At 21.8% G+C, this 27,500-nt stretch overlaps 11 protein-coding genes across 11 annotated transcripts in view; 3 read left to right on the top strand and 8 right to left on the bottom strand.

The window, feature by feature from the left end:
- DDB_G0284065 (RapGAP/RanGAP domain-containing protein) overlaps positions 1–161 on the top strand; it is a gene marked incomplete at both ends in the record, with an annotated part of 1,448 nt that extends 1,287 nt beyond the window's left edge. Inside the window, one exon of the mRNA XM_633630.1 lies at positions 1–161. This exon is cut by the window's left edge and continues 673 nt beyond it. Coding sequence (XP_638722.1) covers positions 1–161 — 161 coding nt within the window.
- A 718-nt stretch (positions 162–879) lies between these two features.
- Positions 880–3,086, bottom strand: DDB_G0284143 (hypothetical protein; the record flags this gene model as incomplete). The annotated part of the gene is made up of 2 exons (XM_633629.1): positions 880–1,249; positions 3,073–3,086. 2 exons carry the CDS (start codon positions 3,084–3,086, stop codon positions 880–882), a joined length of 384 nt encoding a protein of 127 aa, XP_638721.1.
- A 225-nt stretch (positions 3,087–3,311) lies between these two features.
- atp7a (P-type ATPase) lies at positions 3,312–6,510 on the top strand (the record flags this gene model as incomplete). Its single annotated transcript, XM_633628.1, has 3 exons — positions 3,312–3,542; positions 3,678–4,083; positions 4,190–6,510. 3 exons carry the CDS (start codon positions 3,312–3,314, stop codon positions 6,508–6,510), a joined length of 2,958 nt encoding a protein of 985 aa, XP_638720.1.
- A 151-nt stretch (positions 6,511–6,661) lies between these two features.
- DDB_G0284063 (hypothetical protein) lies at positions 6,662–7,729 on the bottom strand (the record flags this gene model as incomplete). Its single annotated transcript, XM_633627.1, has 3 exons — positions 6,662–7,159; positions 7,304–7,488; positions 7,588–7,729. The coding sequence occupies 3 exons, from the start codon at positions 7,727–7,729 to the stop codon at positions 6,662–6,664; spliced, it is 825 nt and encodes a 274-aa protein (XP_638719.1).
- Positions 7,730–8,671: 942 nt separating this feature from the next.
- On the bottom strand, positions 8,672–9,653 carry DDB_G0284061 (hypothetical protein; the record flags this gene model as incomplete). The annotated part of the gene is made up of 2 exons (XM_633626.1): positions 8,672–9,357; positions 9,494–9,653. The coding sequence occupies 2 exons, from the start codon at positions 9,651–9,653 to the stop codon at positions 8,672–8,674; spliced, it is 846 nt and encodes a 281-aa protein (XP_638718.1).
- Positions 9,654–10,598: 945 nt separating this feature from the next.
- Positions 10,599–14,628, bottom strand: DDB_G0284059 (SET domain-containing protein; the record flags this gene model as incomplete). Its single annotated transcript, XM_633625.1, has 2 exons — positions 10,599–12,807; positions 12,995–14,628. The coding sequence occupies 2 exons, from the start codon at positions 14,626–14,628 to the stop codon at positions 10,599–10,601; spliced, it is 3,843 nt and encodes a 1,280-aa protein (XP_638717.1).
- A 413-nt stretch (positions 14,629–15,041) lies between these two features.
- On the bottom strand, positions 15,042–15,413 carry DDB_G0284057 (hypothetical protein; the record flags this gene model as incomplete). The annotated part of the gene is made up of 1 exon (XM_633624.1): positions 15,042–15,413. One exon carries the CDS (start codon positions 15,411–15,413, stop codon positions 15,042–15,044), a length of 372 nt encoding a protein of 123 aa, XP_638716.1.
- Positions 15,414–17,070: 1,657 nt separating this feature from the next.
- On the top strand, positions 17,071–18,631 carry DDB_G0284055 (hypothetical protein; the record flags this gene model as incomplete). Its single annotated transcript, XM_633623.1, has 3 exons — positions 17,071–17,367; positions 17,512–17,842; positions 17,925–18,631. 3 exons carry the CDS (start codon positions 17,071–17,073, stop codon positions 18,629–18,631), a joined length of 1,335 nt encoding a protein of 444 aa, XP_638715.1.
- Positions 18,632–18,662: 31 nt separating this feature from the next.
- Positions 18,663–19,508, bottom strand: DDB_G0284053 (hypothetical protein; the record flags this gene model as incomplete). Its single annotated transcript, XM_633622.1, has 2 exons — positions 18,663–19,264; positions 19,397–19,508. 2 exons carry the CDS (start codon positions 19,506–19,508, stop codon positions 18,663–18,665), a joined length of 714 nt encoding a protein of 237 aa, XP_638714.1.
- A 332-nt stretch (positions 19,509–19,840) lies between these two features.
- DDB_G0284051 (hypothetical protein) lies at positions 19,841–21,464 on the bottom strand (the record flags this gene model as incomplete). The annotated part of the gene is made up of 2 exons (XM_633621.1): positions 19,841–21,230; positions 21,328–21,464. 2 exons carry the CDS (start codon positions 21,462–21,464, stop codon positions 19,841–19,843), a joined length of 1,527 nt encoding a protein of 508 aa, XP_638713.1.
- A 756-nt stretch (positions 21,465–22,220) lies between these two features.
- On the bottom strand, positions 22,221–25,957 carry DDB_G0284049 (hypothetical protein; the record flags this gene model as incomplete). Its single annotated transcript, XM_633620.1, has 2 exons — positions 22,221–25,636; positions 25,813–25,957. 2 exons carry the CDS (start codon positions 25,955–25,957, stop codon positions 22,221–22,223), a joined length of 3,561 nt encoding a protein of 1,186 aa, XP_638712.1.
- Between the last annotated feature and the right edge of the window lie 1,543 nt (positions 25,958–27,500).

Below are 27,500 nucleotides of genomic sequence, written 5' to 3'. Positions count from 1 at the left end.
CAAATGGACTCTTCAAAAAGGATCAAGCCTTTAAGGATTTCTTTTATGCAAAGTTATTAAACGCCGAAAAAGCCTCTTACACCGCCCCAATTTTAGGTGTTAAATTATCACGTACAAGAGTTGCTTTATTAAAAGATGTTTCTGAAGCTTTTGTTAAATAATCAAATCAAATCAAATACAAAAAAAAACAAAAAAAAAAAAAAAAAAAAAAAAAAAAAAAAAAAAAGAAAAAAAAAAAAAAAAAAAAATTATAAATTCACATATTATTAATGTAAAGGATAATCAATTTATTATTCCAAGTATCACTCAATAATATTTAATGTATAGAGAAATTCAAAAATCAATAATTCTTTTTTTTTTTTTTTTTTTCATATGAAATTAAACATTAAAAAAAAAAAAAAAAATTAAAAATAGAAATAAAAAAAAAAATAAATAAAAAAAAAATTAAAAAAAAAAAAAAAAAAATATCCTTATTTGACTTCCTTCTTTTCTTTATTTTTTTATTTTTTTTATTTTTTATTTTTTTTTATTTTTTTTTTTTTCACGGAGTATATAATCAAATTCTTTTACACAAAAAATGAAATCTCACAAAAATTGTTGTGTTTCAATAAAACTAAAAATATTTTTCGCAAGTAAAAGGTGTAAAATGTCCCGTTGGACCAAATGAAAAACTCGAGTGTTTCAATAAATGTTACAAATTAAAACGTTGCAAAATTCATGGAATTAAAAATCGTGATAATGTTGGTGCATTTAACATATACATAAAGGGAACAACTCAACTTTACCATTAAAAATTATTATTTATTATTATTTATTATTATTATTATTTATTATTATTATTATTTTCATTTTTATATTATTAAATATATATATAATTATTCATACCTGTGAAGTATAAACTTCATCTACCAATATAACTCTACAACCTAAATCTTCCCAAATTTTAATGATTCTTTTTGTCCCATAACCAGTTTGACAACCTCCAGAGCTATGTGAAAAATGAGCAGAACCAAAATAAACTATAACAAATTGAAAGAACGATTTGATATCTTTATCATTGATTTTATTGATTTTTGATTTCAAGATTTGAATCTCTTCGTTGTGATTTCTATGTAAAAAATCAATTAAATTCCTTTTGAATTGTTTTTCTGAAGCATTTGATTTTTTATCTCTAATCAAATCTTGATAACAATAATCTCTTGAATAAATAAAATTTAAATAATCTTTTTTTATATTACCATCCGCATATCTATATTTTAATTGATTCTTCAAACTTTCATAAATTTCATTAGATGTATCACCAATTTAATTTATAAAAAAAAAAAAAAAAAGAAAATTTTTATAATAAATTAGTATTTTTTTTATTTATTATTTATAGATTAGTATTATTTTTATTATTATTATTTTTATTATTATTATTATTATTATTATTATTATTATTATTATTATTATTATTATTATTATTATTATTATTATTATTATTATTAATTATTATTATTATTATTATCATTATCATTATTTAAAACTTCAAGATTCTTAGTATTCAAAATCTTTATTAAAAAAAAAAGAAACTTACCAGTTTGTAATTTTCTTCTAAAATCTTGATCTTGTGGTACCAAATGTCACAAAGTAAATAATAGTTTGTAACAGGTTCAGATTTTGAAGTTTGAGTTTGAACAACTGTTGTTGTAAATTCTGTTAGTGGTTTACCAACAACAACAACAACAACAACAACAACAACAACAACAACAACAACAACAACAACAACAACAACAACAACAACAACAATTGCTTTTTCCAATTGGTTCTAAATAACCAACTAAATTTGTAATTTGATTAACATCAGCAATAACAAATTTATGTTGATTGAAAATGTGTTTTAATATATAGTTCTAGATTCAAATTCAAAATGAGAACATAATAAACTGGAAACTTTTTTTGAAAAAAAAAAAAAAAAAAAAAGATTCTTTTGTTTAAAAATTTTTTTTTTATTTTTAGTTTTTTTTTTCTTTCTATTTTTTTTTTTTTTTAGTTTTTTTTTTATATATTTATTTTTATTAATTAGTTCTAATATTCACCATGAAAAAAATTCTTTTAATAGGATAAAGATAAATAAAAAATGATAAGATTATATGATTGATTAAAATTTTAAACTAATATTTCTTTTTCCTTTATTTTTTTTTTTATAAATTCACATATTATTAATGTAAAGGATAATCAATTTATTATTCCAAGTATCACTCAATAATATTTAATGTATAGAGAAATTCAAAAATCAATAATTCTTTTTTTTTTTTTTTTTTCACATGACCAAACACTATTTGTGGAAAAAAAATAAAAAATAAAAAAAAAATTAAAAATAGAAATAAAAAAAAAATAAATAAAAAAAAAAAATAAATAAAAAAAAATTAAAAAAAAAAAAAAAAAAATATTTCCTTATTTTTTTTTTTTTTTTTTTCCACAGAATATATAATCCACAAAAAATGAAATCTCACAAAAATTGTTGTGTTTCAAAAAAGTTGGAAAAATATCGTTTATTTTTTAATATTTTTTTTTTTTTTTTTTTAATTTTCTTTTTTTTTTTTTTTTAATTTCTTTATTTTTTTAATTTTTTTAATTTTTTTAATTTTTTTTTTCCAAACCAAAGAAGAGGGAGAAGGAGAAGTGAAAAAAAGGTGAACTTATTTATTTATTTATTTATTTATTTATTTATTTATTTATTAATTTATTTATTATTTATTTATTTTGGAATAAAAAAAAAAACAAAAAAAAAAAGTAAGATTATAATTTTAAAACTGTTATAAATTTGAAAATACCTATATAATTTTTAGTTTTATTGTAATTGATCAAATAACTTTTATTGTTATTTTTTTTTATTTTTTTTTTTAAAACACAATCTTCACCCAGTTTTTTTTTATTTTTTTTTTTATTTTTTTTATTTTCTTTTAAAAAAAACCAAATCCATCTTAAGATATTCAACACACACACTCTATAAAACTCAAATATTTGAAAAAAAAATAAAAAAAAATAAAAATAAAAAGATAAAATAATAATAATAATTAAACAGATTACTGACATAATAACATTATTATTATTATAATTAGCTCAACAACAACAACAACAACAACAACAACAACAACAACAACAACAACAACAACAACAACAACAAATAAAAAAAAAGAAAAAAAAAAAAAAAAAAAAAAAAAAAAAAATTGTAATATTACCTTGTTATCAATCAGTTTTGAACCAACAAAAAAAAAAAAAATAAAAAAATATAGAAAAAATATAGAAAAAACAACAAATAAATAAAAATGGGAGATTACATTCAATTAGAAGTTTTAGATAAAAAGGTTGAAGAATTTCCAGATGGAGCATCAATACCGAAAGAAAAAAAAGCCATTTTTAGTGTACAGGGTATGACATGTTCATCATGTGTTGGAATTATAGAGAGTTTTGTTTCAAATGTTGAAGGTGTAATCTCAATACAAGTTGCATTACTTCAAGAAACTGCTGAAGTTAAATTTAATCCATTAATTTTAAGTGTATGTAAATAAATTATAAAAATATCATAAAATATGATCATAATGATGATGATGATGATGATGACAATGAAAATAAAAATAAAAATGTGATGATTTTTTGAATATTTAATATTGATTTTATAATTTTTTTTATAGGAAGATGATATAGTTGAACAAATTTCAATGGTTGGATTTGAAGCTAAACATTTAGTACAAGCAGAGAATAATACAATAGTTTTAAATATTGGAGGTATGACATGTTCATCATGTGTTGGAATTATAGAGAATTATGTTTCAAATGTTGATGGTGTAATCGAGTGTAGAGTGAATTTAGCAATGGAAACGGCAAGAGTTGTATATGATCCAGATTTAACTGGTGTTAGAGATATCATTAGAAATATTGAAGATGTAGGTTTCACTGCTCAAATACCTTCTCAAAATTTTGATGATACTAAAAATATTCAAAAAGAAGAAGCTGAAAAATTAAAGAAAAATTTAATATTTAGTACATTTTTTACTGTACCTGTATTTTTAATTGGAATGGTTTTACATAAAATTAGTTGTATGTATTTATTTATTACTATTACTATTAAATTAATTACCAAAATATACAAAATAATACTAATATCCAAAAAAAAAAAAAAATGATTATTATTATTATTATTTAGTTTTCAATTTTTTATATACAAATAATATTTTACATGGTATAAGTTATGCAGATTCAATTATGTTATGTTTAACAACACCAGTTCAATTTTTAGTTGGTAAAAGATTTTATGTTAATGGTTATAAATCATTAAAACATGGTGGTGCCAATATGGATGTATTGGTAGCATTGGGTACAAGTTGTGCTTATTTCTATAGTTTAATGGTATTGTTAATGGATTATACTTCAGAGGATGGTGGTAGTACAGTTGGAATGAAAACATTTTTTGATACTTCTGCATCATTGATAACTTTTATTTTATTAGGTAAATATTTAGAAGTGATTGCAAAAGGAAAAACATCAGAAGCAATTAAAAAATTAATGGGTTTACAAGCTACAAAAGCATTATTATTAACAATTGATCAAAATGAAGGTGGTGGTGGTGGTGGTGGTAGTGATAATAAAACTACAACAACTATATTAGAAGAAAGAGAAATTGATATTGATTTAGTTCAACGTGGTGATTATTTAAAGGTATTACCAGGAAGTAAAGTACCAACCGATGGTATTGTAGTTAGTGGGTTATCACATATAGATGAATCGATTATCACTGGTGAAAGTTTACCAGTTTCAAAGAAATCTGGTGATAAATTAATTGGTGGTACATTAAATCAAAAGGGTGTGTTAGTTATGAAAGCAACTAGAATCGGTGGTGAAACTTCATTATCACAAATCATTAAATTGGTTGAAAAAGCTCAAACAGAGAGAGCCCCAATTCAAAGTTTAGCCGATAAAGTTAGTGGTTATTTCGTTCCATCAGTGATTACATTGGGTTTATTAACATTCATAGTTTGGTTAATTGCTGGTTCATCTGGTGTTGCCTCTGATTATATAAAAGCATCAAATAGTTCAGTATTTCAATTCGCTCTAAGAAATGCAATCTCTGTAATTGTAATCGCATGTCCATGTGCATTGGGTTTGGCTACACCAACGGCTGTTATGGTTGGTACTGGTATTGGTGCTCAAAATGGTATTTTAATTAAAGGTGGTAGTCATTTAGAAACAGCTCATAAAATTTCAGCAATCATTTTCGATAAAACTGGTACATTAACAACTGGTAAACCAATTGTATCAAATGTAAATATTTTTGGTAATCTCAACAACAACAACAATGGTAATAATAATAGTGGTAAAATAAATAAAAAAACATTCTTTCAAATGGTTGCATCAGCAGAAGCTGCATCTGAACATCCATTAGCAGGCGCAATTGTAAATTATGCATTTGAAGTTTGTGATGTTCAATCAACAACACCACCACTATCATTCGAATCAATAACTGGTAGTGGTATTCGTGCAACTTTAGCACCTAATAATATTGAAATTATGATTGGTAATTTGAAATGGATAAAGAGTGAAGGTATTTCATATGATCCAACATTAACTATTAGTCCGGATAGATCAATAAACAACAACCACCACCACAATGATGATGATGATGATGATGAAGGAACATTATCACACATTGAAGATCAAGTAAGAAGATTAGAATCTGATGGTAATACAGTTGTTTATGTTGTAATTGATAGACAATTAATGGGATATATTGCAATCTCTGATCAATTGAAACCAGAAGCACATGCAACCATTACAGAGTTGAATAAGATGGGAATTTGTACTTGGATGGTAACAGGTGATAATCCAAGAACTGCAAATGCTATAGCTCAACAGGTTGGTATCGATCAAGTGTTTGCAGAGGTATTACCATCGAATAAATCAAAGAAAGTTATGGAATTGAAAAAGATGGGTCACACAGTGGCAATGATTGGCGATGGAATTAATGACAGTCCCGCTTTGGCAGAGGCTGATGTCGGTATTGCAATTGGTGCTGGCACTGATATCGCAATCGAAGCAGCTGATATAGTTTTGGTTAAAAGTGATCTTAGAGATGTAATCACTGCAATTAGTTTATCGAAAACTACATTCAATCGTATTCGTTTCAATTATCTTTGGGCAACACTTTATAATATATTAGGTATACCATTAGCTGCTGGTTTACTCATACCATTTGGTATTTCAATTCCACCAATGATGGCTGGTTTAGCAATGGCTTTCTCTTCAATCAGCGTCGTACTTTCTTCACTTCATTTAAAAACTTATCAAAAACCAGATATTCCAATTCATTCTCGTACAACCGAAGAAACTAGACAAAGAATTCATAAAGAGCAATCACAACTTTTCAAGAAAAATAAAATCATTTTCGAATCATCTCCAACAATCTCTTCAAAGAGTAATAATAAAATTGAAAAATTATCATTATTATCAGATCATGATAATATTGTATAATTTTTTTTTTTTTTTTTATAATTAAAAAAAAAAAAAAAAAAAAACAAATAAATACTAGTAGCAGTTAAAAAAAAAAAAAGAATTAAAAGAAAAATGCAAGTATTTTTTTTTTTTTTTCTAAAAAAACAAAAAACATCCAATAAAACCTTATTTATTCATTATTTATACAAATTAATTGATTTATATTATTACTATTATTATTTCTATTATTTCTATTGTTTTTATTATTATTATTATTGTTATTATTATTATTATTATTATTATTATTATTATTATTATTATTATTATTATTATTATTATTATTATTTATTACAATAATACCATTATTATTATTATTATTATTGTTATTATTATTATTTGATTCATTTTGATATGAATTATCATAGAAATAAACATCATCAAATGAAAAATTATTAACTTTTAAAAAGTAATGAATTGAGTCAATAACTTCAAAATCCTTTTCGTCGATAACAAAATTACATTTGTTGAAATAAAGGTTATTTTGATTTGGTCTGATACTAACTTTAACATTCCCAGAAATGTATCTTTGAGTTTGAACTTTACTAGTATCTTGATCACGTAAATAATGACGAATTAAAACACAATATCCCATTTGATTATTTTGAGTAAGAAGACAATATTCCCAGAGCTATTATTTTAAAATTGAAAAAAAAAAAAAAAAAAAAAAAAAAAAAATTAGTTTATTTAATTATTAAAATAATAATAAAAAAAATTAGAAATATTTTATAAAATAAATAAAAAATTTAAATAAAAAATTTAAATAAAAAATTACTTTAAATCTTTTATCATCTTGATTATTTGTTAAAGTTAAAGTTCTTTTGGTTCCAACAATATTTTCTGGTAAATTAGAACATTGGACAGATGTTTCAGTACCATTTTGTTTCCAATAACCAGTATTCTTTGGAAGTTTTCTTTTTCTTATTTTATTTTCAACAAATACAAATTCAACTTTTCCACCTATTTTATATTAAATTAATTTTTTTTTTTTTTTTTATTAGTAAAATATTATTTTTATTTTTTTATTTTTTTTTTTTATTTTAAATTTTTTTAAATTACTTGAAAAATTTTCCAAGGAATCCTCTTCCGAAACAATATTTATTAGTTCATCATTTAAATAAATGTCAAAGTATTGACTTAATCTAAAATGACAATATACTAATAAAATATATTTAATATCATAAGATCTATAATCCAACATAATTTATTATTGACAGTTGAAAAGAAAAAAAAAAAAAAAAAAAAAAAAAATTATAAAAATATATTTTTGGAACAATTTTATTGGTGGATGTGTGAATTTTGAGATATACGTTAACAAATAATAAAAAAGCACACAAAATAAAAGCACACAAAAAATAAAAAATAAAAAATAAAAAATAAAATTAATTAAACAAAATTATTTTTTTATACAAAAAAAAAAAAAAAAAAAAAATTAAAAAAAAAAAAAAAAAAAAAACAAAGGGAAAAAAAAAAAAAAACAATGAATATTTCCAATTTGTTTAGTTTTTTTTTTTATTTTATTACTTTTTTATATATAATAAAGATAACCTTTTTTTGCTTCTATTTTTGTAACCAAAATTTAAATCCCACAAGTGGTAGTGAATGAAAACACATGATTTTGTTTTTTTTTTATTATTATTTTTTTTTTGTAAAAAAAAAAAAAAAATCCATTGTAAAAAAAAATGTAAGAGATGTGATGTTCTAATATACTTTAGAAATAAATTTATTTTTATTTTATTGTTGAAAATATTACCATACATTTTATTCACTCACTCTTACCCCCACTCACCCCTATTGCTTTTCAAAATTCGAAAAGACACAAGCTTATTTGTAACAAATATTTTGAAAAACAAATTACCACCAAAAAAAAAAAAAAAAAAAAAAAAAACAAACTTTTTTTTTGGGTGGTTAATTTAATATTTTTTGGTTAACCAAAAAAATAACATTAATAATAAAATAATTAATATATTTTTTTAACAATAAATTAATAATAATAAATTAAAAAATATAGATTTTGGCTCTCCAAATATATCTATTAAAATATTTACAAGTTTTATTTATTTATTTAATTTATTACTATTTTTTTTTTTTTGATTATTTATTAATTTGATTTTTTGTTTTAATCATTATTTTTATTTAATTATCAGCAACATTGTTTTTTATTTGGGTTATTTTTATAATTATTGTTATTATAGTTATCATCATTATCATCATTATTATTATTATTATTATCATCATCATCATCAGTTTTGTTTTGATTTAATTCATTTTCAATTGTTTTATTTGTTTTTAAAGTTTCATCAGAGAACGGACAATTTCTTTTTGATAATATTTTTTCATTTGATTCATTTAGTTCATTTGTATCATTGATATTATAAATTAGAGATGAATGAATAATTTTTTCTAAAAATTTAAATTGATATAAATAATCTGACATGTCTTCAATATTTCTAATGAAATCAGATTCTTTTAAAATATATGGACTAATTGATGAATTCGATTTTGGTTTTATTGAAATGTACATACTAATTGGATTTAATCTTTGAATGATATCTTCATCTCTATTATTAATACCGGATAAATAATGTCTAAGAATTATTTTATATCCTTTTACATTTGTTCCATCGGATTCTCTGAAATACAATGAATATTCCCACATTTTTCTACCTTTTATCAAATCACTTTGGAAAGAAAAACATCTTTTACCCATTCCAAAAAATGATTTACCATAATTATAATCACAATATGGGCCACTTTGTCTCCAAAAGCCATTTTCACTTCTTCTTCTTCTAACCTTTCCATGTAATAATACAAATTCAAGACTTCCATCTTTTTTTTTTTTTTTTAAATTAAAATATAAAAAAAAAATATATAAAATTGTTTAGATAATTTTTTTTATAAAAAATAAAAAAAAAAAAAAAATAAAAAAAAAAATAAAAAAATTAAATAAATAAAAAATACTTACTACAAAATCTAGAATGATTTAACATCATCGAATCATTTTCGGAAACGAATGGAATTGGAGTTTTGTTTCCATCAATGTGAATATCATAAAATTCACCAATTTTAAAATGAGCATATAAAGCAATGAAATAACTTTGTTCATAGGTTTTATGGAAAAGCATTTTTAATCAATAAAATTTTTTGTGAACTAGTGTAATAGTTGTTGTTGTTGTTAGTTTTTTTTTTTTTTTTTTTGTTGTTGTTGTTGTTGTTTTGTTAAATTTGTTGAATTTGGTTTTTAATTTTAATTTTAATTTTTTTTTTTTTTTTTTTTTTTTTTTTTTTCAAAAAATTAATAATTTAATTATTTATTTATTTATTTTTTTTCCAATATATATTACACTACTTATAAGACATACAAGCATATTTTTATGTTAAATTAGCACTGTACATTAAAAAACCATTTGGGGTTATTATACCCCTAATTTCATGGCTATTTATAGAGGCTTGTATTTTTTTTTTTTTTTTTTTATTTTTTTTTTTTTTATCTTAAATAATTTTTAAAATTTTAAAAGGCACTTTTCTTTAATAGTATAATTTGTTTTCTTTGTAATTATATTAGCCAGAGAATGTTAACGTGATTGAATTCAATTTAAATAAAAACACCTGAAAAAAAAAAAAAATAGTAATATAAAAAAAAAACAACCACACCTACAACCCATTATTTTAACCACCTACCAAATATTTCCAATTTATAATATTATTTTTATTATTATTTTTATTATTGATATACACACACACTCTATCATTACTTTTAGAGTGATATATACATGTACTATCATTTTTTTTTTTTTTTTTTTTAATTTTATAAAAAATATTATTGGTATGAAAATCAAACTAATGAACCTAAAAATGGATATTCTATTTTTCTATTAGTTTTTTTTATTATTATCATTATTATTGATAAAAAAAAAAAAAAAAAAACAACTAATTCCCACCAATAAATATTTAATATTATATTTAAATAAATAAATAAAGATTATTTTTAATTTATCTTTAAATTTTTTTTTTAATTGTTTTATTATTTTTTATTTTATCTTTTTTTTAATTTAATTATTTAAAAAATATTATTTATTTATTAAATGAGCAGCAGTAAATAATTTTCTACGATTTGTTAATAAAAATAAAACTTCTTCATCAGTTGGATCATTTGATTTCCAAGACATTAAAATTGATTCAGCTTTTTCTATTGCATCTTCAGATTTTTCAATTTCACCTAAGGTGAGATAGATTTGACCAAGTTTTGAATATTCACGACCTAAATCAGCGGAATTTGAATGACCTAATCTTGAGATAACATTTTCGATTAATAATTCCAAATACTTTGCTGCTGATGCACCATCTTCTCTACTTATTGAGAAACGTGATAAGGAGTCATAGATATCACCGATTTTCTTTGAACATGGTTTGAATATTGATTTACGTAATTCCAATGCTCTTAAAAGCATAGTTTCAATATCTTTTGATAGATTACCATATAGAGTCATTGCTTTGAAACCCATTTCAAAGAGATTGTCAGAGATGATGATTTGGGAAGTCAATGAAAAGGAATCGAAACCATTTAATTCGATACCACATTTACTACAACAAAAGTATCTATGTTCATGATCATCATAACGATCGTAAGTTTGTTTCAATAGGAATGGATTACCATTACGTAATGGATTGTTGAAATTATTATTTAAATAGTTATTATTATTGTTACTACCAAGATTGGTTGGATTACTATTGAATTTCTTTTTATCATTTTGTTGTTGGTGTTGTTGTTGCTGTTGTTGTTGTTGTTGTAATTTTGCCATTGTAACGAGTTGATTCATATTAATCGATTCCAATAAAGTACCAGAGCATTCTACGGGTGAGCTCTCTGGTGAATTTAAATGATCATGATAACTACCAGGACATTTTATTGGATCAGGACCACTCTTTTCACTACAAGCTTTACACCTACAAACAAAGAAGAATTCATTATAAAGATTAATTAATCTATCTTTTAATGGATTTAAAAAAGCATGAGGACCATAACATCCTAAAATCTCCTCTCCCTTTTCAATGTTAAATAATGATTTAATTGTTAAAGAACAACCATCATATTGTAAATGAGTATTATTATCACAAGAATGATTCATTAAACTTGCCATTGGATATACTGCATAACCAATCTTATCTTGTGAATATTTTTGAACACTATATCTTAATGGTGAGAATGGTGAAGCATGTGGTGGATTTTGTGATTGAATAATTGGTGATTGATTTGGTTGTGATTGTTGATTCGATTGTTGGTTTGATTGTTGATTTGATTGTTGATTTGGTTGTTGATTTGATTGTTGATTTTGTTGTTGTTGCTGTTGTTGTTGCTGTTGTTGTTGTAATTGTAAAGTTTTTAAAACTAAACTATCATGATTATCAATATAACCTGGAATTGCAAATGTATAGGTTGTTAATTGACATAAATGTCTTAGGATAACATGAACATCAATATCTTCACTTAGAATACCTAAATCCTTTTGATAGTATAATAAGAAACGTTCAATTACAAATGCATCGAAAATCATATTTGCCATACTATCATTTGAATGATGTTCAAAGTGTGGATTAAAACTATTAATCAATTCATATGATTGTGAATATGTATTTGATTTACCAAAGAGTGCTGGATCAGTTGGTACATCGAATAATTCATCATCTTGTGAAATTTGTAAATTTTGTAACTCTGACATATTAAAACTAAATGTTGTTGTTGTTGTTGAAGATGAAGATGAGGATGAAGAAGAAGATGATGGTGGTAGTGGTGTTGGTGGTGGAGTTGAGTCTGATTTATTTTCTGTTAATGATGTTGATGATAAAGTTTCTGCTAAAGTTGTAGGAGTAGTTGCTGTTGTAGTAGTAGTGGTAGTAGTTGCTGTTGCTGTTGTTGGTGTTGATGCTGATGAGAGTGCTGTATTTATTGCAGCAGTTGTTGGTTCTGGTAATACTATTTTTGGTTTATTTAAATTTTGATCAATTTGAGTTGGATTTGGTTTTGGAATAAAAGTTAAATTTGGTAATTTTCTTGATTTTTGTTGTTTTTGTTGTTGTTGTTGTGGTTCTTCTTCCTTTTTACCCTTATTTGCCTCTCTATAATCTCTACCTTTTCTAGCTAATAAACGAATTACTAATAATGATTCATGTGAACATATTATTAAAAATCCTTTACCACATTCCCTACCATGTTGTTTAACATAATCTTCATTTAAACATTTATTACTACAATATTGTGAATTACTACATTCTTTACAACTATTGTAAAATAAATAATTAATTATTAATATACATTATATTTAATTTTTTAAAAACAAATAACAATAATAATAATAATAATAATAATAATAATAATAATAATAATAATAATAATAATAATAATAATAATAATAATAATAATAATAATAATAATAATAATAATAATAATAATAATAATTATACATACTAAATTGGTGATAAAATTTCTTTAAAACAATTATAACAATATTGAGAATGATAATTTCTATCTAAACAAGATACATATGGTTCTTCTTGATATAATACTGTATTTGATGGAATGAAATCTGATGCTTCTGAAATTCTACCAACTAAATCTGATTGGTAAAGAAACTCAACTCTTGAGTCTATTAATGATTCACTTTTTTCTAAGATACTCGAAATGGTTACATCTATATCTTGCTGTTGTTGTTGTTGTTGTTGTTTTTCATCATCATTGCTATTATTGTTTTTATTATCTAATTCTTGTTCTATTTCTTCATCTTTTTGAAGTGGCAATGATAGTTTTTGAATTTTAAAGAGATAATTTTCAATTGAAGCAAGGTCAGAACTATCTCGTTTTTCAATTAAAGTGTGAGCTCTAAGGAAATCCTTTTTTGCTTTATAATGTTTTCTAAGATGATAATAACAAATACCACGACGATAATATAATTTATGTAATACTGATGATGAACCAACTAAATCAATACCTCTAGTTGCTTCAATTGCACCCTCTTTATAACGTTCTAAATTAACTAAACATAAACAACGATTACTATGAATACTACTTAATATTGATACATCTGGAGTATTGATTGTTGTTGCTGTTGCTGTTGCTGAACCACCAACATTACCGCCACCACCATTTTCTTTTTCATTTAAATTTGTTGATGTTGCTGCTGCCGCTAATTCCATATCATAAATTCTTAATGATTCATTATAAAGTAATAAAGCATCACTATATTGTTTCTTTTGAAATAATTCATTACCTTTGTTTTTATAACCTTTTGAAGTTTGTTCCCAATCAAATGTTTCAGTGATTTGTTTATACTCTGATAATAAACCACTAGTGGATGAATGAATGATTGAATCAACATTGACCATTGCATTATTCTCTGATAAATTATGTTGAAATATTAAATTAACCATCTCTACTTTTTCATTTAAATCTTTAATATTTGATATAGCAGTATGAAAACTATTCTCCATTTCGTCCTTAAAATTTTGTTTCAATAATGATAATGGTGGTATATTTCTTGATAATGATCTTGTTAATTTATTTCTAAATAATATATCATTTGCTTGATAACGATTAAATTCTGGTTGTTGTTTTTGATTTGTTTGTTGTTGTGGTGGTGGTGTAGATGGTTGAGATTGTTGTTGTTGTGGTTGTTGTTGTTGTTGTGGTAGTTCTTGTCTATCAGTTGTTGTATTAGTTGATGATGATAATGTTGGTGATGAAGGTGGTGAATTTTCTTCAGTGATTTTATTTATTGGTTTATCACTTAAATTTATAGAACTTGATATAATAGTTGAATCTTTTAAAATATTTTTAATTTTACCATGTTTACTATGACTATTGATAATACTATTAATATTATGTATTAATGAATGACCATTTGGTACACTTCGTAAATTTTCACCATTCACTTGAATAATATTTTCACCTGTAACGCTATCCACTATTCCAATTATACCATGACCATGACACATTTCACCATGGTTATGACTATGATTATGGTTATGACCATTTCCATGATTATTATTATTATTATTATTAACTTTATTTGATTCTGAATTTGATAATTTGATTTTCTTTGTCATTATTAAATGATAATTTTTAAAAATAAAAATTAAAAAATAAAAAAAAAATAAAAAAAAAGAAAATAAAAAAAAAATTTACAAAACAATGAAAAAACTAAAAAAAAAAAATTAAAAAAAAAAATATTAATGCCAAAGATTTTTGAAAAATAAAAAATAAAAATAAAAAAAGAATCCATTTTTATTTGTGTGCAAACCAATTTAATATATTGTTTATAAACAAAAAAAAAAAAAAAAAAGAAAAATAGAATAAAATAAAATAAAATAAAATAAAATAAATTTATAATAAAAATTTAATTATTTATTTTAAAATATATATTTATAGAATTAATTTTTTTCTTTTTTTTTTTATTTTTTTATTTTTTATTATGAATTCTAGTTATTATCCATTTTGGTAATATTATTTATTTTATAATTTAAGCAATTGTAATATCATGAGTATAATTATAGAAATCTTCTTTTCTAATTTCTCCATAATATCTTGAAATAAGTAATGAAATACAATGTTCACCAAATTCTGGGAAATTAAAAGTTAAATTCCATTTTGATTTAATTCCATAAAACACTCTTGCATCAATTGTTATTTCAATCTTACTGAATCCGGATTCTTGGTCATATGATAATTTACTATTGTCTAATAAATTATGTGTTTCTATTAAAGTTAAAACATCAACTCTTTTTAATTCATTAATGTCACTATAATTTTTATCACACCAATCAATAATTTCCTTTTCTAATTCTTTTCTATTTTTAATTTCTTTCCAGTTAATTCTACAAAGATGTTCCATATTTATTTATTTTATTTTATTTATTTAATTTTATTTTAATTTTTTTCTTTTTACTAATTTAATAGTGTGTTTGGGTGTGGTATTATTATTATTTGAAAAATCAATTTATTTTTTTTTTTTTTGTTTTGTTTAATTTTTTAATATAAAAAAAAAAAAAAAACAATTTAAATAAAAAAAATAAAATTAATTTTTTATTTTGTTTTTTTTTTTTAATTTTTTTTTTTTTTTTCTAAAAATAGTCAAAAATTAATTATTCTGTTTTTTCTATAATATCGATTGAAAAGGGGGTAAAATAACCGTTATTTTTGGTTGTGTCATATGTAAATACTAATGAAAATTTAAAATAACAAATTCAATTAAATATCTTTAAATAAAATCTTTCTGTGGTATTTGAATTCAATAATGACCCTCTCAACTATTTATAATTTTTTATATTTATATTTTTTTTTTTTTATTTTTTCCTTTTTTTTTTTTTTCCTTTTTTTTTTATTTTTAAAAACAAGTTTACTATTATTATAATTATTATTATTCACATTTATATTATTACTATTCACATTAAAAAATATTACTTTTTATTATTATTATAGCTATGAATAAAAAAAATAAAAAATAAAAAAAGATAATTTGACTTTTTTTTTTTTTTTTTTTCATTAAATTTTATAAAGAATATTCTGTAAATGGAAAAATTAAAATTTAATATTTTATTAACGAGTTGAAACATTAATTTACTAAAAAGTTTATTTTATTTTATTTTATTTAAATTTAAATGTTTTCACACCAATTTAAACATATTTTAATTTTTTTTTTTTTTTTTTTTTTTTTAATTTTTTTTTTTTCTTTTTTTTTTGTAAATACTTTTTTTTTTTTTCTTTTTTTTTTTTTTTTATTATCATATAGGTTAAAAGTTTTTTAGTTTGGTTTATAAACCAGAACCAGTCAAAGGACATTTTATTTTATTTTTTTTTTGTTTTAAGTGTAATATTTAAACCAAGTTTGTTTGCAAAAAATTTCAATTTCAATAATGTTTAAACTGAGTCTGTGAACAATCAAGATTTGATAAACACTATTGAAATTGAAATTTTTTTCTAATGGTGTTTATCAAATCTTAATTGTTCACAGACCCAGTTTAAACATCATACAAAAAAAAAAAAAAAAAAAAAAAAAAAAAAAAAATGTACTTTTGGTTCTGGTTTATAAAAAACAAGTCAAGAGTGTTTTTTAAGTTTTTCTTTTTTTTTTTTATTTAATGTTTTTTTATTTCATTTTTATTATTATTTTAATTTTTATTTTTTGTGAGGATTATTTAAGGTTGGTGATATTGATATAAATTATAATGTTAAAAAATTATTATTGTATATTAAAAATCTAAGAATAAAAAACTCAATGATGATTTCCAATATATCGATAGAAAATAAACCTGAGAAAATAATAAAAAAACAAATAATTAAATTATGGAATTTCTCTGAGAAATTATTGAAATTGGGTTTTTTTATTTTTATTTTTTTTTTTTTTTTTAATTTTTATTTTTTTATTTTTTTTTTTCGTTTTCACCAAAAATTTTTAATTTTTTTTATTTTTATTTTTAGGAATCTTTCGTTTTTCTCATCAGATATAAAATAATTAATTAAATAATTAATTTAAAAAAAAAAAAAAAAAGATGATTAATAGTAAATTAAATAAAGAACAAAGTAGAGATATTGAAGAATTAATTAAATCTGGTAAATTAAAAAAAACCAAAATTGATGCTGATATCGAAGAGTTTTTACAAGATGTTGTAAATAATCGTATCAATAAAATTAGAGAAACTTTAGAAGACAAAGAAAAATGTGATAAACTTTTAAATTCACATGATGCTGCCAAAAGAACTGCTGTACTTTATACCGCTTATCATAATTATGAATCATTATTTGATTTATTAGTTTCATATAATGCTAATATTAATATTGTTGATTTTGTAAGATTTTAAATACTATTTATTTTATATATATATATATATATACCAATATATATATTTATTTATATATATATATATATATAAAAATTTTAACATTTTAACATTTTTTTAATAAATAATAATAAATAAATGATAATAATAAAGGAAGGATATTCACCATTAATGAAAGCAATTAAAGTTGGTAATGTTGTTATGGCAATGAAATTAATTAATTTAGGATGTGAAATTAATACAGTTAGTAAGGAAGGATATACACCACTTCAATTGGCAGTATTAAGTAATGAAAAAAAGATCATTAAATTATTACTTGAAAAGAAACCAAAGATTTCTGTTGAAAAATCTGAATCTGGAAGTGTATTACATGCTGCTTGTGGTTTAAGAGATTTAGAAATCATTAATGAATTAGTTAAATGTGAACCATTACTTTTAAATACAAGAGATATTAATAATATGACACCATTACATATTGCAATTGGTATTTATTTAAATTTATATTTTTAAATATTGGGGTAGGAAAAAAAAAAAAAAAAATATATTAATATAATTTTTTAATATAGCATATGGTAATAGATCATTAGCATTAGAATTAATTAAATTAGGATCAGATGTAAATGTTACAGCAAATGATGGCACAACACCATTACATATTGCAACTGACGCAGAAGATATTGAAATTTGTAAGAGTTTAATTGAAAAAGGTGCAATTTTAAAGATGGATAGTGATGGTTTAACACCATTACTTATGGCAAAACAAAAAAAGAATAAACAATTGGAAGATTTAATGTCAAATTTAACATTGGATGCAGAATCATTTAAAAAAGCAAAAGAATCTGCACAAAAGAGTAAAGGTGGTAAATCTGGTGGAGCCGATGAAAGAGCATCACCAGAAGCATTGAAAAACAATGGTAATAAAGCATTCTATAAACATGATTATGAAATTGCACTTCATTGGTATCAATTAGCAATCGATGTCGAAGATGTCTTAAATGAAAATGTACCAAAAGATCAATTAATCGCTCATACTCTCTATAGTAATAAATCAGCATGTCAATTCAATCTTAAAAACTATGAAGAAGCACTCAAAGATGCTGAGAAATCAATTGAATTCGCACCAAAATGGCCAAAAGGTTATCTTAGAAAAGCTCAAGCTTTAGAAGCATTAAATAGAAAAGATGAAGCAAAAGAAGTTAATGATAAATATGAACAATTATTAAATGAAGAAAATAAATCATCACAATCATCATCAAAAAATAAAAAAAAATAAATAAATATAAATTTTTAAAAATTTATTTTTTTCAATTTTCATTTTGATTTTGATTTTCATTTTCATTATAATTTGTACCCATAATTCTATTTTTAACAGCTAATTTTATAAATGATATTATGAGATCACATGATTCACTTGCTTTGTCTAAACCTTTGAAATATTGATCCTCTGTTAATGTACCAATAGTTTTTGATAAGACAATATTTTTATTTATACTTGAGAAAGAGTAGATTGCAATTGCTTTTGATTGATTCTCTTCTTCAGTTGAAGGATCTACATAAATTGAACCATCATTATTAAAACAAAGTGTAACTGAACCTAATAAACCATTCATTTCAATACCAGCATCTAATAATGCTAAACATGCTGCATTTATTGCACAACTAACTATAGATCCATCATCTGAAAATACTTGTAAAATCACTGAAATTTGTGTTCTTGGGTATAATGTTGTTAATATCATTGATTCAACTGCATTCTTTATTAATAATTCTTTTTCTTTATCTATATAATTTGTATTTCCAAATGCTGGTGTAAATGTAACTTCAACATATGATTTTAATATTTTCTCTTTTCTTGCACTATTAACCTCAATAGGTCCATAAACTGCTGCTAATACTTTTGATTTATCTATTAATTTATAGATTATTATTTTTTTTTAAAAAAAAAAAAAAATATTAATAAATAAAATATTGATAGAGAGGAGGGGGGATGTATAAATATATTAACATATATATATATATATATATAAGATAAATGTACCTTGTGAAAATTTTGCAGAACCATCTGCTTTATTTAATGATCCTTGTTCTGATTCAACAGGTCTAATACTATTTTCACATCTACCATCATTTCTTGTATGTTCTGTTTTCATTATTTTTATTTTTTTTTTTTTTTTTTTATTTACAAAAGGTGAATAGTTTTTTTATTTATGAAAAAAAAAAAAAAAAATAAAATAAAAATAATAAAAAATAAAAATGCAAAAAATTCGAAATTTAAAGAAAAAAACGAAAATAACGATGAGATTTTTTTTTTTTAGTTTGTTTTATTTTTAGTTTTTAGTTTTTTTTTAATTTACTTAAATAAAAAAATAATTTATTATATTTATTAATTTCGATTAAAATATTATATTGATATAAATATTTTTAAAAGTTGATTTTAGTTTTTTTTTTTTTTTTAGTTTTTTTTTTTAGTTTTTTTTAGTTTTTAATTAGAATTTGGAAAAACAAAAGTTGTAACAATTACTAATGGTATTAAAATTCCTAAAATTATTAAACATGTTAATGAAATTTTAGCAGATTGAATTCTTTTTAGTTTTTCAAAAACTTTAAACATTGAATGATGTTCAGCATAATAGGTGAATTTATGATGATTCTCTTCCCAATCGATAGTTTCGGCAACTAAAGTTTTAAGGATTTGTTGTTGTTCTGGGGTCATTTTTCTATGACCTCTTCTAAATTGAATCGATTTCAAATAGATTAATAGAGGTATTATAAAGTTTGCAATTGAACTAAAGAAAATACTTGAATAATTTGAGATGTAATTTAAACCATCACCAGTCATGAATGGAATAACCACTAACCAAGGTAATAATACAGCGACACCATTTGCAATCCATTTTGGTAATAGTCCATTTTGCATTAGATTGTATCTCACAACGATACTATATACTGGAATTGAGCTTGCCAATACAACAAATGGGAATACGTAAACTGAGATTCTAGTCAAAATATTACCATGATGTGAATTGATAACACTGAGAATATCAGAGGATGATGGCATATGTGCAAACGCTAAAGCACCGAAAATCCCAGTTGCAACAAACACAGCGGTAGAAGCAGAGGCAGATAGCCAAACCGCTTTTCTAATATTAACCGTTGGCTTCGACTCGTTCACCCACGATGGTAGTGTGGTGATATAGGCATAGTTAAACATAACATTGCCCATAATCTGTGCTATACCCGTCCCACTGCCAAACGAAGGTAAATTATCAGCTGATAAACCATTAATCATAAACGATATCACCCAACTTGAAGTAAGGGTAAACATTAAAATCACAGCAAACACTTGTACGATGATATTATCATCTAAATTTAAAAATCCCAATGGTATAATAATCACCAACACAATTAAATAACCAATTGTAAAAAACATATACCCCGGAAACGGAGATGAATCCGACGATGCCCCACTGACACATATCCACTCAATGGTTGGGTATGCCTGAAGGCCACATGTTTTCTTAAAAATTGCATCCACCGTATTATCCATAACTTGTGCACAAACGATGATTGATGCTATATTTGTCGCTTGTAATGCTACATTTATAAATATTTGCGCTATAATATATCCAACTTTTCCAAAATAAAATCTGCAAAGCATTGTAAACTCTACACGTAGCTGAAATCTTGGATTCCCAGGTATTGATGCCATTGACTCTATCATAAATAATCCTGCCAATGTACTCGTTATCATAATTACTAAAAATCCTCCCAATGTTAATACCCAACCACCTTCTTGAAATACTAATGCAATTCCAACCATACCAGGTCCTGTCATATTTCCAATTAATAAACTTATACCACCAAAAAATCCACTTTTTTTTTTTTTTTTTTTTTTTTTTTTTTTTTTTTTTTTCAATTATTAATAATTTTATTTTATTTAAATTTTATTTTTATTTTATTAGTACATACATGGTTTTATGACCAAATGAAGATTCTAATTCTTTTCTATGTTGACTTGATATGGTTGCACCATCTTCTTCTTCTCTAAAATAATCATTAATTAAGGACTGTGTACTTTTTGAATAGCTATCTTCTAATTCCATCATTTTTATTTATTTTTTATTAAAATTTTAATAGTACACATTAAGGATGTGTAGACTATTTTATATATCTTGTGTAGTTTTTTTTTGATCTTATAAATATATATATATATTTTTTTTTTTTTTTTTTTTTTTTTTTTTATGCCAAGTTTATGCTTAATAAATTTTTATATTTGAATAAATAGTGTGTGTGTGTGTGTTGAGCGTATATGTGTAATATCGGTTAAAGTGTTTTTTTATAAAAATTAAAAAAATAAAAAAAAAAAAATAAAAAAAAATAAAAAAAACAAAAATAAAAAAAGTTATTTTTAAAAAAAAAAAAAAAAAAATAAAAAAAGTTATTTTTAAAAAAAAATAAAAAATAAAAAAAAGATATTAGAAATATAAAATTTTATTATTAATTAAAATATATAAGTGTAAATACTCTTTTTAAAATAATCTTTCGTGAATACCAAAATTACTTCAGAAGTGTGAAAGTGTAAAGTTATTTTTTTTTTTTTTCTTTTTTTTTCTTTTTTTTCTTTTTTTTTTTTTTTTCAAATTTTGATTTTTTTATTTTGAAATTTAAAAAGCTTTTTTTTTTTTAAGCACAAATCTGTGTCCCCCTGGTGGGAAAATTTTGATTTTTTTTTTTTTTATTTTATTTTGTTTTTTTAGGAAGTTGATATATCAACAAAACAATTTATTTTTTTTTTAAAACAAAATAATTTTTTTTTTTTTTTTTTTTTTTTTTTTTTTTTTTTTAAAAACAAAACAATTTATTTATTTTTGGTCATTTTGTAATTGATTCATGAAATTAATACCATTTATAATATTACTTTTTAAATTGTTATCATTTTCTGTATTAGAAGGAACAAAAATAAAGCTACCACTTATTTGATCAATACCATTTGGAAATTGGTAGTTGGATGGATCAAATGTTGATTGATTATATTGATATGGAAACTGGGTCGCTAATGGTATGGACATTGAAATGTTTGATTGATGTTGATGTTGGTGTTGGTGTTGGGATTGTTGGGATTGTTGTTGTGTGTAGTTGGTTTGATCGCTGGAGTATTGATTTTGGTTTTGATTATGATTTTGATTATGATTTTGATTATGATTTTGATTTTGATTTTGATTATGGTTTTGATTTTGGTTTTGATTTAGGTTTTGATTTAGGATTTGATTTTGATTTTGGTTTGGGTTTTGGTTTTGGTTTTGGGTTGAATGGTTTTGATTTTGATTTTGGGTTGAATGGTTTTGATTTTGGTTTTGGGTTGAATGGTTTTGATTTTGATTTTGGTTGGAATGGTTTTGATTTTGGTTGGAATGGTTTTGATTTTGATTTTGTTGATATTGGTTATTTTGGAATGAAATTTGTAAAGGGTTTTGGTGTGATACAGGGTGATAAAGTTGATTGGAAAGGGGAGTTTGTGAGGATTGTTGATTATTTTGTACAAATTGATTTTGGTTGGTTATTATTTTTTTTCTTAAACCTAATTTTGCTAAGTTGTTATCATTTTCATTATTACAGTTTCCATTAATATTATTACTATTATTATTACTATTATTATTACTATTATTATTGTTATTATTATTATTATTATTATTATTATTGTTATTATTAATATTAGTATTATTATTATTATTGCTATTGTTATTGTTATTACCATAATTGCAATTATAAGTTCTTTCTTGCTCTAATATCGAGTTACCATTGTTATTATAGGTGATTACGTTATCATTTGAATTATTAATATTATTAGTATTACTATTAGCATTACTGTTATTATTGCTATTATTTCTATTGTAGTTATTGTTATTGTCATAAAAGAAACCTTGATTTTGGTTTTGATCATGGTAGAATCTTTGGTTTTGATTTTGATTTTGATTTTGATTTTGATTTTGATTTTGATTTTGATTTTGATTTTGATTTTGGTCTTGAGTTGTATTTTGATTTTGGTTTTGAATTGTATTTTGGGTTGAGTTTTGTCTTTGTTGTAATTGATGTTGGAGTTGAATTAATTGTTCAGTCGATATGAAAGTAGTTTGTTGATTTTCGTGAGTTTCGGTAAATGATACATTATATTGGTTATTAGAAGATGAGGATGATAATGGAGGTGGTGATGGGGAAGAAGATTCTCTTGGTGGAATGTTCCCACTATTCTCTATCTTTACATTATATCTTGGAGTATTATAAATGTTTGGATCGCTTACATTTTGGTTTTGATTACCATTATTATTATTGTTATTGTTATTATTATTATTATTATTATTATTATTATTATTATTATTATTATTATTATTAATATTATTATTGTTATTATTATTATGTCCAGGTGAACTAGAAAAGTCGTTGTAAGGGTTTGGCTGGGTCTGAATAGAATTCGAGTTATTTAAATTGGCATTACCAAATAAATTATTATTCTGACCATTTATATTAATATTAATTTTAGTTGGTGATTTTATAATGTTATTATTATTATTATTATTATTATTAAAATTGGCGCTATTGTTAATATTATTATTATTTATATTATTTATATTATTATTTATATTATTATTTATATTGTTATTTATATTGTTATTTATATTGTTATTTATATTACTATTTATATTATTATTTATATTATTACTAATAATATTACTATTACTCTCACTATTATTATTATTTATATTATTATTATTATTATTATTATTATTATTATTATTATTATTATTATTATTTGGGTTATTATTAATATTATTAATTATAGGATTATTATTAATTTTATTATTAATATTATTAATTATTGGGTTATTATTAATTTTATTAGTTGGATTATTATTATTTAAAGAGGTACCACCAATAGGATTATTAGGCTTATTGGGGGAAATCGATGGGTCCTCGTTTGGTTTTTTATATTTTTCAGGTCTATCAGACTCAAGATTTAAAGATTGTGATGATTGGTAGTTATTTCTATTGTTATTAATATTGCCATTATTATTATTATTATTATTATTATTATTATTATTATTATTATTATTATTATTATTATTATTATTATTATTATTATTATTATTATTATTATTATTATTATTATTATTATTATTATTATTATTATTATTATTACCATTATTATTATTAGTATTTAAAATAGGTTGTTTGACATTATTATTGTTGTTACCACTTGTAATATTACCAATTTCACTAATTATTTTATTTACAGTATTGAAATTATTATTAAGTCCATTAGTAACACTATTATTTGGTTGTTGAGCGACAACACATTCATAGGTTGGAACTACGACTGGAGGAGTTGGGAAAGTATCGGGTCTTTTTCTTTTTTCAGAATCTTTAATATAATGTCTAATTACATAGGATCTGACTTTACCAAGGGTATGTTTTGATTGTGGAGGTTTTGAATATTCGATTTCATATTTTAACATATCTGAATTAAATGATGATAAATTAATTTCTTTTTTATCATTGGCTCCACCAGGTGAAGTAATTTGAGTAACTAAACAATCTATAATGATTTTATCAACTGATTTTTGAAAAATTACACTATTTGGATCTGCACCAATTGGTGCTGTTTCACCATCAACTTCAATTTCTAATTCGTGACAATATTTAAAATTACCACCTTCATCACAATTATTATTGCTACTATTATTATTATTATTGTTCGTTGTTGTATTATTTGCAGGAGTACTATTTGGTTTATTATTTAAAGCGCCAACAACAGGTTTTTGGGGAAATATCGGTTTTTGAGTTGTTGATGATGATGAGTTGACACCAGGTTTATACATACCACCACTATTATTTGAACCAAACCCACCAACACTACTATTTGGTTGAGCACCCATTCCACCTCCAAATCCACCACTACTACCACCTGTAATTCCTCCAATATTATTACCACTTATATTATTGTATGATCTATTGGTTTGATTTATTTGTGAAGTTTCAGGAGCTGTAATAATACCTGCAGGTTTCATCATTGTTTTTGGTGGTTGTTTAGTTTCAGTAAATGTTAGATATTTCTTTTTAAAACAAAAATATTGATAATGATCTTGACCAGGTTTTTTTATTCTAAAATATGCTATAACAGGTTCACCATTTTGTTTCCAATAGCTACCACTCTTTGATAAATTTGGATTTCTTGAAAATTTCGATGATTTTGGATCTTTTTTTAATATGTGAATTGTTTCCTCTGGTGATGATGAAATAAAAAAAAAAAAAAAAAAAAAAAGAAAAAAGAAAAAATTATAAAAAAAAAAAAAAAAAGAAAAGTTAAAAAAAAAATAAGAAATTGAAAAAGGAATTTTAAAATAATAATAAAAAATAAAAAAATGGAAAAAAATGGAAAAAATTTAAATTTATACTTACTTGTAGGCGGGAAAATTACAGAGTTTTTTTCATTTTCAAAATAAGTTATCGGATTTGGAAATAAACTAACAGTCATTTCTTGTGGAAATTCTGCACAAGAAAATACTAAAAATATTTTTATATATGTTTTGTGTTGTTGACTCATTTTATATATATTTTTACTAAATTTCCTTTCCTTTTCTTCTTTTCTTTTCTTTTCTTCTTTTCTTTTTTTTTTTTTTTATATTCTTTTTTCTTCTCTTAAATAAAATCCTTTGGATTTTTATTTAAAAATTATTATTTCTATCAATTTTTATAATTATAGAAATTTTATAATTATATTAAAAATAAACTAAACTATCTTATTATAATCATCACCTTATTTGCTTTCGAAATAAAAAATTTAATATTACAACTAATTTTTTTAATTATTTTTAATTTTATTTTTTTTTTTTATTTTTTTTTTTTTTTGGAGATTTAATATTTATAATTATTAAGTATTAGTAACAGTTATTGTTATTTGAGGGAAAACAAACTATTATAAATAAATAAATAAATAAATAAATAAATAAATAATTAAAAAAAATTATTATTATTATTTTAATTATTTTTATTTTTTTTATTTTTTTTATTATTATTATTATTATTATTATTATTATTAAATATACAATTTTTATTTTTTTTTTATTATTATTATTATTTTTATTATTAAAAAATAATAATAAAGGAGTGGGGGTTAATTTTAAATGAAAGATATATGATTTAATGAATTTTAATTTTTTTATTTTTAATTTTTTTTTTTTTTTTTTTTTTAATTTTTTAATTTTTTTTATTTTTTTTCTGTTTTTGATTGGTCAACAAAAGTTAAAATATTTTTATTAATTAATTTAATATTATTTTAATTTATTTTTATTATCATTATTATTATTTTTTTTTTTTTTTGTTTTTCCTCAAGAAAATATTTATATATGAACCATTCAAAAAAAGAAAAAAAATAATAAAATAAATAGTACTTTTTTTTTTTAATTTTTTTTACATTTTTGTGCAAGATATATTGGGGATATTGATTGGTTATGTTTTTTTTTTTTTTTTTTTGATTTTTTTTTTTTAATTATTTTATTAAATTTTTTTTTTTTTTTTTGATGAATAGAATTTAAATCAAAAAAAAAAAAAAAAAAAAAAAAAAAAAAAAAGTAATTTAACAAAATAACGTTATTTGTTGATTTTTTTTTTTTTTTTTTTTTTTTTCCAACATCTAAAAGAAAAAATTTAAGTTTTTAAAAACTATTTATACTTGCTATTTTTTTTTTTTAAAATTCTTTGTTTCTTTCTATATGGAGTTTTTTTTTTATACTTGAATACTTGTGCCAAGATTTAATGGGTTGCGTGATTAATGAAATAAAAAATAATAATAAAAAAAAATAATATTAGTATTATTTTTTAAAAAAAAAAAAAAAAAATAAAAAAAAAAAAAAAAAAAATAAAAAAAAAAAAAAAAAAAAAAATTTAGGGAATTTAAAAAAAAAAAGGGGGGCCAAAAAAAAATTTTTTTCCCGGAAAAAAAAAAATAAACGGAAAAAAAAAGGGGTTGGGAAAAATATTTTTTTTTTAGGGGAAGGGGAAAAGGGGGTAAAGGAACTTTTGAAATTTTTTATTTTTTAAGGGGGGAAAAGGGGCTTTTTTTTTTACCAATTTATTTAAATATTTTC

Source organism: Dictyostelium discoideum (assembly GCF_000004695.1).
Source record: "Dictyostelium discoideum AX4 chromosome 4 chromosome, whole genome shotgun sequence".
In the NCBI taxonomy this organism is placed as follows: domain Eukaryota; phylum Evosea; class Eumycetozoa; order Dictyosteliales; family Dictyosteliaceae; genus Dictyostelium; species Dictyostelium discoideum.
This window is presented reverse-complemented; position numbering and strand designations above follow the sequence as displayed.